Source organism: Fukomys damarensis, unplaced genomic scaffold (assembly GCF_012274545.1).
Source record: "Fukomys damarensis isolate Sample0158 unplaced genomic scaffold, DMR_v1.0_HiC HiC_scaffold_1, whole genome shotgun sequence".
Taxonomy (NCBI): domain Eukaryota; kingdom Metazoa; phylum Chordata; class Mammalia; order Rodentia; family Bathyergidae; genus Fukomys; species Fukomys damarensis.
In genome coordinates, this window is record NW_022900913.1 from 12,647,164 (window position 1) to 12,657,881 (window position 10,718).

The 10,718-nt window shown below is 51.9% G+C and overlaps 1 protein-coding gene across 1 annotated transcript in view; it reads right to left on the bottom strand.

The window, feature by feature from the left end:
* Positions 1–7,325: 7,325 nt before the first annotated feature.
* Positions 7,326–10,718, bottom strand: part of Myo10 (myosin X) — a 175,131-nt gene continuing 171,738 nt past the window's right edge. The window contains 3 exon segments of the mRNA XM_033757638.1: positions 7,326–8,650; positions 9,298–9,489; positions 10,560–10,718. The exon segment at positions 10,560–10,718 is cut by the window's right edge and continues 149 nt beyond it. Coding sequence (XP_033613529.1) covers positions 8,549–8,650; positions 9,298–9,489; positions 10,560–10,718 — 453 coding nt within the window. The 3' untranslated portion in view covers positions 7,326–8,548.

Sequence of the window (10,718 nt, forward strand, 5' to 3'; positions counted from 1 at the left end):
AGAAGCGGGTGTCACAGGCCTAGTGTGGGGACTGCGGGTCCCGGGGAGTTATCCTGGCAAGTGGCACTGAGCGTTGTTTGGTTTTTTGTTTTGTTTTGTTTTTTGTTTTTTTGGTACTGGGGATGCAGGCGGCAGAACCACTGAGCTAAATCCCCAGCCCCAAATGACACTGAGTTTTTAAAAAACCCATGACTGCACAGTGAGCTTCAAAACAACAAAAATGGATCTGGGCGTGATGATCAATGCCTGTAATCCCGGCACTCGGGAGGCTGAGGCAGAGGGAGGCCATGAGTTTGAGGACAGCCTGGGCTACATAGTGAGACCCTGTCTCAAGGAAAGAAAAGCCCCAAATTTAAGAAAGATAGGTAGGGCCAGGGATTTAGCTCAGTGGTTCTGCCAACTGCCTTGCAAGAGCAAGGACCCGAGTTTAATCCCTGGTACCCAAAATAAAATAATACAAAATAAAAATTAAAAAGATAGGAAAACTGTTGGTGATCTTGTTGAATTAACAGTGTTTTCTTAGGGGTGCTAACGGCGGCGGTAGGAGAGAAGGTCTTTGTTCTGTGTGGTGCAGTCAGGGGTGACGCCGTGAAGGCAGCTGCCTCGGAACAGAAGGGAACTGCGCGTGTGCGCGTGCAGAGATAGACAGGAAGTAGGTGTGCAAGACCCTGAACCGATACTCAGATTCCTGGCACCCGGGTGTTCACTGTATTGTTCTTTCAACTCTTCTGTGGCTTTGAAAATTTTCAAAACAACAAAAAAAAAGTTTTTCAGAAGCATGAGAGAGCTCGTCTAAAAATGGCCTTAGGCCATTTCCTGCTGCCCCCTCTTCCCAGGGGCTGCCTTGGGTGACAGAGTCCTCCTTCCTGTGCAGCTGCCGCCTGGTCTGTGCAGAGAACCCTGCACTGCGACCCTTCCGGCCGCAGCGAGGAATCAGGTCTCGCTCTCTGGGAACGGGAGTGGAGCTCGGTGCTTCACCTCAAGCTTATTGTGGGGAACTTCAGCTACGCACAAGCCCCGGAGCGAGGCCGGATACACAGGCCAACAACAATGCATTCTCTGCCATGGAGAGTGTAAATCAAAACAGTAAAAGTTCATTCAAAGGAGAGAGAAAGCAAAACATGGAACAAAGTGTTTATAAATAGGGAAGGGGGGGTGACGGGAGGGCAAGGTATGAGGAAAAAAATGGGAACCAAGACCTGTCATGTAAAGGTACAAGATCCCGATGATGAATGTAAGTGTACTGTGTACCTAAAATGTACCAAGAAACTCAATGAGGAAAATCCATTCAAGCAGGGCGTGGTGGTGGTGCACTCAGGAGGCTGAGGCAGGAGGATTGCTGAGAGTTCAAGACCAGCCTGGGCTACATAGTGAGACCCAGCCTCAGAAAACAAAATACAAACAAAGAAAAGGGCAAAAGGATGAGAAATTAGATATTGACAGGGAAGGGGTTTGGAACAGAGACTTCAGGAAAGGAAGACAGGCAGTCGGTGAGGTTTGTGACACACCCCCAGTGCTGGGGAAGCCACGCCGTGGTTCAGAGCAGGCGAGCAGAGTGCAGAGCCGATGTGAGGGGTGACGGGGGTGAGGGCAGCGGCCGGCAGAGTGGACGATCGTGCAGGGCTTTGCGGGACAGAGATGGGAGCCTAGATTTTATTCCAAGTGGCGATGACAGAACAGTGGATTCTGTGCAAGAAGTGCTTCACCAGTTTTCATCTTGTCTGTCTGCTTGTTTGAGACAGGGCCTCTCTAGGTAGCCCAGGTTGGCCTTGAACTCATGACGATCCTCCCGACTCAGCCTCCCGGGCGCTGGCAATACAGGCGGGCACCTCCATAGCCAGCTCAACTTTGATCTTTAACAGACTGTTCCGGTCACCTGGGAGGGCCTGAGTGGAGGCAGGGAGCAGGCAGGGTGTGGTGAGGCGGAGAGAAAGGGTGAGCAGCGATGGTCTGGGAGACTGCAGAGTCGGGGCACCTGACTGAGGACCTGGAGGGGACTGGGCGGGGACTCCCTTCACTTCAGCCCTCAGGACCGTGCAGGGCAGACTGGCGGCGCTGGGCAGGGAGCCAGCATCCCGGACCTCAGAGCCACGGGGAGGGGACCCGATTTTCGCCGTTACATGCGCGAGGGCCGCAGGAGTTGAGAGAGCACGGTTCCGGGACCTCGGTCTTGGGGCGCAGGACACGGGGGGAGGCGGCCTTGGGTTCGTGGTGGGAGGAAGAGAAGGGAGAGGGGGAGGAGGAGGGAGTCCGGGCTGTGCCAGGCCCTGGGAGCGACCTTCACCCACCTACCCTCGGGAGGGAGGGCTTGCTTTGCCGGGTTCACCGATGCGCTGCTAACCTCTTCCGAACACCCGGCGGGGGCGCGCCTGTAATCCCAGCATTTGGGAGGCCGAGGCAGAGGATGGCAGTGAGTTTGGGGACAGCACAGTAAGACCCTGTCTCAAAATACCAAAGAAGGAAACAAAAGGAAGGCAGGAAGGAGAGAGGGGTCTCACACGAGGCCCAGCGGGGCAGAGCCAAAGGGATCTGCCTGTGCTTGGCGTCCAGGAAGTCGCCAGGCTGCGCCGGAGCTGGGAGGGACGGGGACCTTGAGAAGCAGAGGAGAGGACAGGGCTCTGCAGACCCTGCAGCAGGCTCAGCTACGGGGCCGGGACAGGCTGCTGTCGGAAGTTATGAAGGGGAAGTTCGTCTGATCTCTTTAGGTAGAAGAGAAATCAGCAAGTCTTTGATGGGCAGTGAGTTACATACACTGAGTACCACAGGAATCATTTATTATTATGGTAAGTTTTATTTATATGACTATCTGAAGAAGTGAACCTATATATCTCGTGTCTTCAGACATTGTTATATATTCTTAAGTTCACTTGAAATTAGTTAAAAAAACAGGATTCTAAGGAAGAGCATCTCTTAATACTACATAAGCACGTGCAGGTCCCATTCTTCTGCTGTTTTTGTTTTTAGAGATAGGTCTATGTAGTTTAGGCTGGCCTTAAACCCACTATGTAGTCCAGGCTGTTCTCAAACTTTCAGTGATCCTCCTGCCTCAGCCTCCTGGGTGCTGGGATTACAGGCCTGCACCGCCACTCCCAGCAGGCCATGTACTTCTGACCTGACAGTGACACCACCTCTTCCAAAGCAGGAAGCATCAGGACTGTGACTTGGTTCAGTTTGTCGTGGTCCACTGTCCTCTCCCAGAGTCTACCTGCTTTTCTTTTTTCAGGCCCTGGACTTGTGAATCAAACAGCGGGATCACAGGGTCCATCCGTTTCTAGTTCTGGGATTTTTAGTTCAGCTCTGGCTGTAGCTCCTGACCAGGGTGGCAGGCTCAGAGCTACAGGACTTCATGTTTTGGCCTGACTCTGATCCAGTTCCTGACTATTCTGTCGGAAGGGGGAGGTTTACTCTGCACCATTGTATGTGGTTAGGATTTATTTCCTTGGTTTGTACAGGGGCTCACAGCTGAGAATTTGCCCTGAGCCTCAGAGGGGACTTGGACTTTGCCTTTTTGGCACTGCTGAAACTAAGGCTTTGGTGACTCTTAGTCAGACGGCGTCTTTTATATACGAATGTGGACATGAGCCTTCGGCAGTCAGGAGTGGAATGCTAGGATGTCCTCCCACAGTGTCACGTGTTCAGAGGTGAGGACCCTGAAAGGTGGCTGGATGAGGAGCGCTGCACTCAGCAGAGGACCAGGTCACAGCTGAGTGTGCCACTGGGCTGTGGGCCTGCTGGAGGGGATCCCTGGGTAACCACCTGGGAGGGTAGGTCCTTGTCCCTGGCTTTTCCTTCTTTTTCTGGTTGCCATGGATTGGACATCTTTCTTCTGCCATTTCTGCCTTGGAAATAGCCACCCATGGACTGAATCCATAAAATCATGAACCCAGATAGACTTCTCCTCCTCTAGGTCATAGGTGTTGGGCATTTTATTCCAGCAACATGAAAATGACTAATACAGGGTCGATACTAATTTCTTTGCCCTGGGAAGCCATACTGTCTTGGGACTCACTGCTTTGAAATAGAGGAGTTTCATTTCCAAGTATAGTAAGTCCCTGACTTAGGAATATTCCAGTTGGGAACGTTCACTGGTGTACTGTGTAAGACTCACTTTGCTGGCTTATGAACAAATCCAACTTACAATTCACCCAGAACACAACTCATTCATAAGACAGGCCACTTACTGAGGAGTTTCATTTCCAAGTATAGTAAGTCCCTGACTTAGGAATATTCCAGTTGGGAACGTTCACTGGTGTACTGTGTAAGACTCACTTTGCTGGCTTATGAACAAATCCAACTTACAATTCACCCAGAACACAACTCATTCATAAGACAGGCCACTTACTGCATCCTCCTGGGTTCTCTCTACTCTGAGTCTTATGTTAAGCCAAGGAACCACGAGGTTGTGTGACTACAAAGCATCCCTGCCTTCCTTCTGCATGTGGGGCCCAGGCAAGTGTCCATCGGACCAGAACTAGCAGACCCACTGTGAGCTGGGGGGCCTGAGCCAGTCTGCAGGTCCTAACATCCCCAGTACCGCCCTGCTCTAATAGGGCCTGTGATGGGAATTTGTCTCTGCATCATGTCTACAACAGGGTATTCCATTGGTCCAGACACCAATGGATTTCTTTGGGGCAGACCTGGGAGACCCAGGTCCTCATACTTGAGCTGTGGTGTTGCACGGTTTCACCTTCTGGGGATGCAGTCTCCAGTGTGCCTGGGCCCCAGACAAAGCCCTGTGCACTCCTTATGGGCTCCTGATTTCCTCTGATGATACAGGCCTAGCCATCTGTTCGTTATTTTGTCCCTAGGGATGAGATAATTATTTTATTTTTGTACCACGGATTGAACTCGGGACCTTACACTTGTGAAGCAGGTGGCAAAACCACTGAGCTAAATCCCCAGCCCTTGTGATGTGATAATCTGATCAGATTTTGCATTAACTTTACGAGTATTCTTTTGTGCCTGGCATAATTTTTTGTACAGTATTTGGGGAAGAGTCTTCATGAACATTTCTTGGCCAGAAGGGCAGATAGTAGAGGTGATGGCGAGCTAAGCACCCAAGCATCACACTTCCCAGCCTTTGTGCACAGAAACAGCCCCACGTGACCCGTTGCTGTGGATGGGCCGGAAGCGGAAGTGACAACACTTCCGGCCAAGGTTAAATGGAAGTTCCCAGTCTGGACACTGTGCTCAGGTCCACAGATACCTGCAAGCTAGATATCCAAGAAGGCAGAGCGTCTGTCAGCATGGCCCATGGATAACCGTAAGGAGTAATTACCACCTGCCTCTTGTTATACCAAGGCCGGGCTGTGATATGAGAAATCATCTTTAACTATTACGTACTGAAAGTGTCAGACTTCATTTGATTAAATCAAGTAGTTACCCTATACATACTTTATAAATTATCAAACCTAAGTAAATTTGTTCCTGACTGAGCAGATCCTTGCTAAATTTGATAGGTGTGATTCTAATGGTGGAAGAGTACAGACTATGTGGTATGTATAAAATTCACCCTGAAGGGACATGGCACTATCTTGTAGAGCCCAGGAGTTACTTGTCGTGAGCCCCCTGCCTCAGCTCCCGAGTGCGGGGTTCACAACCACGCCTGGGCAGCAGCTGTTCTTCACGACTGAGGATGAGGCGCAATGAAGGGGAATGTTAATGCCACCAGAGTCACACACACTTTCACTGCCCATGACCTCTTCCGAGTGTTGGCTCTCAAGGGCATCCTGTCACTTCCTCAGGTGCCCTGGGCCCTGAGAACCACTTCTGCAGAACGGAGGCTCTCAGAGGGTTCCGGGTGGCAGGAGTCACACAATGCAACACGGATCTTTCCAGGGAGGGGGCATGCGCCAAACGGCAGCACAAGCGGACTTTTTAAAAAATTCATTACTTTGGGTCAGGGACTCAGCTCAGTGGTGCTGCCACCTGCCTCCCAAGTACAAGGTCCAGAGTTTCATCCCCAGTATGCACCGCCCCCAATTTATGATTTTACCAAGTAACGTAAGACCAGGTGTTTTTTTTTTTTTTTTTTTTTTTTGTACTGGGGATTAAACTCAGGTCCTTGTGCTTGCAAGGCAGGCCACCGAAGACCAGGTGGTTTAAAACACAAAATAAAACATTTCAAACTGAACTCTCTACCAGCCAGCCAGTGAGGCTTCCTGTTTGCCAGGAGGGGATGTCTTGTTCTGATGATGAGTTGATGCATTAGAATCTCTTGCTGGTTTACATTTAGCGTAATTCGAGGGGCCCTCAGAGTTGGAATCAGTAGCCTTCAGCTTCCTCGTGTGTGTAAAGGAAAATGCGGTTCTACAGCCCAGCCTCCGTCCGTCTGCCAGTATCTGTGTGGTTAGGACTGGCTGATCTATCACAGGGATTCCCACTTATTTAATATGCATTTGTGAATTACTTTGTCTCAGTTCAGACCGGAGCATTAAAGATCACAGAGGATGTAATTATTTCTTAGATTTTTAAAGATACTAAATGTTTTCGGTAACACTGGAAAAGATATCACTTTAGAAGTCCATTTTATAATTAGTGTCTGCTCCTATCTAGGAATGCATTTCTTTGTACCAGCTTTTTCTCTAGTGTAACCCTAATAGAACAGCCCAGTGCCACCCATCAGTTAAGTCCTGTACAGTGAGTGAGTGCCGGTTTGCTTGTTTTGATTTCTGAGTCTGCTTACGAAGTCCATGCTGGCTCTGAACTATGTAACCCCACGCAGGCCTCAAACTTGCAGTGATTGTCCTGCCTCAGCCTCCTCCATGCTGGGATTACAGGAGTGTGCCACCCCGCTGGCTGCTCAGAGGCAGTCACTCCTCAAACACACCAGCCAGCTCATAGAACACCACAGCCCTGGAACGGGCGTGCAGATGGAGGTGCTGATGCGGCCATCCGGGTGATAAAGCCGTCTTTATGGGCTGTTACCACCCAGGGCCTCAGTGAGGGTACAGAGGTTCCCCTCTTGGGCCTTTGGGTTACGACCTCTCAATCTAGATCGGCTGGTTTATTAAGACAGGGTCTCGCTGTGGAGTTCAGGCTGGGCTTGAACTCACTACCTTATGTAGCTGAGGGTGAGGGGAGTCTGGCACCAGCGCCTCAGTCTCAGCCTCCTAAGCCTGGATTCCACCAACCACAAATCAAAACTATACCAGGAGTGACGGCTCACGCCTGTGATCCCAGGACTTGGGAGGCTAAGTACAAGCCCACCCTAGACTACAAAGGGACCCTGTCTCAAAAAAACAAAGTAACAAAACTGCATCTGTACTGAGGAAGTGCGGACCTTCTCCCTCAACACAGGAGGAGAGGGGTTGCGTCCCTCAAGCCTTCCATCCCACCCAGAGAGCACGCCAGGCACCCAGGGGTGCACCCGGGGATCCCAGAGCCACTGTGCCCGGAGACACAGGACACCGAGACACGAAAAGCAACAGCACGCACTGAGCACAACAAACAACGGAAACACGCCCCCTCCTCACCTGGCCACCTGCACGGCCCACGAACGCACAGCGGCGTTGCTAAGTCTTTTATTGTTGTCCCCCCAAGGGGAGGGTGAGGGGTCAGAGGGTAGGGAAACTGCTTTCTGCTGTGTGGCTGGACCTAGATGGCCCACATCCTTATAACTTCTCCATATAAAAATAGAAGTCCAAGTCCACATCCTTCTTCTGGCCGTCGGTGCCGGTTTATGTACAGGTGCCTGGTCCAGACCGTGTGAACTCTGGGTGAAACACCGAGCACTTCTGGAGGCCTCGGCGGGGTGCCAGGCGCTCCCCTTCAAGGAAAGGCCTTTCGGCTTAACAGTGCGGACACGAACGTCTGGGTGATGACTCCATCCTGTTCTAAAAACAGCCCGGGGCAGGAGCGAGCACTGTAAACAGCGGTAAGGGGCTGTCTCCCTCCGAGGGAGCAAAACCGGGCCGCCTGGTAACAAAACCGCCCTCCAAAGCAGTGGCCGCAGACTAACTCTGAACTAGGAAAACACACTGTTTACACCATTGCACATCCTCTTCCCTTTGTGTGAAATGCTTACGATGAGAGGGAGTTTTTGAACACGCATGTGTGCAAGCATAGATGCTGGAAACGAGACAAAGCACAGAGTGGACTCACGTCCCAGGGAGGCTGCCAGCAGCGCTCCGGCCACACACACACTGGCTGTCCCTCCCTCCCCTTCCCTGGGGCAGAGCCGGCAGAGACCAGGGAACAGCTGAGGACAGACACCCCTTCCCTGTGAGCTCCAGGGCCGCCCAGGAGGGACAGCTCCCTTCAGTAGCATGGCCAGCCCGCAGGGTAAGGCACTTGTGGTGGCTGCTTTGGTGGCAGCGTGGCTTCTGTCCCCGTCTTCTTTAAGGCAGTGTCACTGGAGTTGTAAAGCTTTGGAAACTGCAGACTGTTAGGTGGACAGCTCAGGGCAGCTGACAGGTGAGAGGACCTGGAGACTCCTTCCTCCCAGGGCTGCCGGGCGCCAGGCAGCTATGCCCGGCCGGGGCTTGGACCGGTGGCCCAGGCTGCAGGGCGGTGCGTTCGGACGTCAGGGCTGGGAGTGCCGCCGCCTTCACCTCGAGCTGCCCTGGCTGCTCAGGGAGCGCGAGGTGCTGTAGCGCTTCTTCACGATCATGCTGATGTAGGCCTTCATGAGCTTGGCCACGTCCACCACCTGCAGGGACAGAAGCGCCACATGGTCACGGCACCAGCAGTCTGGCCACACACCTGCGGCTCCCTGCCCTCCACACAGCTTCCGATGTGCGGCCTGGGCTCCTGTCCTGCATGAAGCTAACAGTGTGGCTGCCTTCCTGTGACCAGCTAGGGAACTCAGGAGGCTGAGGTAGGAGGATCACCGCAAGACTATTCCTACCCAGGGAGAAGGGAGTCCTGGTTTCTGCAAATGTAATGTGCGCCACCTAGTGGTCTCTGCATGCAAAATTTTGCAGGATGTAAACTCAAGCCTTGGCAGGGAAGAGCACTTCGCCAGCATTGCCTCAGGGGAGGCTGCGAAAATGCCAAGTTCAAGATCAGCCCTGAAGCTCGGATCCCCTAATTCTGGCCCCTGCTGGGAGGTCGCAGGCAGCCCCCACCAGCCACTTCTATCCCTATCAGTTCTTTGCCTTCTGTCTCTTTCGTTTTTTATAGTTCTTTTGAACCAAGGTCTCACTGTGCAGCCCAGGCTGGCCCCAACTCAGCGATCTTCCTGCTTGGGCCTCCGGATCGCTGGGATTACAAGTGTGTGCCACCCTGCCAGGATCTACTGTATTTTCATACAGGAAACAATGCCAAGGAGCTGGGTGGGTCCCGGGCGGCTCTCACCTCGCTGGTCTCGAACAGAAGCTCCCGCTCATCCACCACGATCTTGTATGTGTTGGCCAGGGGCGCCCCGAAGGAGAGGATGTGCTCATACGGGAAGACCTCCAGGGGGCGCCCCTCCCCGCGCCTGTACACGGACACAGCGTCAGCGCTCACGCCCAGCCACAGCTCCTGGGGAAAGCCGCCCTCCTTGCACTGCGGAAGAGAGGCAGGGTTAGCGGGCCCGGCTAGGCCGGAATCCAGACTGTGTCCCCTGTGCAGGGTCAGGGGTGGAAGAGCACAGCAGCGCGTCTGCGGGCCTTTCTTTTTGACTCTTTTTTTTTTAGGAGAAAGAGGAAAACAAAACCTCTTCTGTACCATCAGTAAGGTTTTCTTTCAGTCAATGACTACTACAAAAACAAAACAAATATCCAAACTGAAACAACGCAATGAACCGGACGTGGTGGCACATGTCTGTAATCCCCATACTCTGGGAGGCTGCGGCAGGACAGCCAAGTGTGAGCCCAGCCTGGGCAACTTAGCAAGACCATGCTGCAAAATTAAAAAAAAAAAAGGCTGGGACACAGCTTTGTGTGTGAATGCCCCAACCCCCTAGTACCAAACCAAACAATGACTATAATTACACTGGTTAAATTCCAATTACAAAATAACAATCCTATGTCCTTGGCTGTTGTTCCCCTCAAATACATAATGCTCGTGAGGAAAAGATAAAAACAAACCAAGTACACGAGAGCATCTCTGCTCTGTAAACCCAGAGGCTTTGCTGTCTGGAGCATTTCCAGTTTCAGATTTTCCGGTTAGTTATGCTCAGACTTGTGAGATGGACCCAAATACCCCCAAGTCTCAAAACAAAAGACCTAAACTCTGAAACACTTCTGCACGAGTTTCTAATGTAAGTATCTGAGTTTAAAAGCATTAAACTTGTAAATGCAGATTTTTATCAACATTAAAAAATGAAAATAAAAACACCAGATCTGTAGCACACACCAAAAAAAAAAAAAAAAACAAAAAAAGAACTTGTTTAAGACTTGTACTCATTAATTTATTTTAGCCTGGCGTGTGGGCACACGCTTGTAATCCCAGCACTGGGCAGGCTGAGGCAGGAGTATCACCACCACAAGTCTGAGGCCAGCCCGGGCTACACAGCGAGACCCTGTCGCAAAACAAAAACAAATAAAAACCTACTTTTATTTTTATATTTTTCCTACTATTACAGAAGCATCCAGGAGGACCGAGGAGAGGCCTTGGCCCTGCCCCGCGCTCACCTCCACGTCGAAGAGGGTGGAGCCGTAGCCCGGCCACTCCTTGATGAGTGCCATGTACCGGGCCATGGCCTCCTCCTGGCTCAGACCCTGCAGCCGCCGCCACTTGTCCAGCACGGAGGCGCGCACGCCGCCCAGCTCCTCCCGCAGCCACAGCTCCAG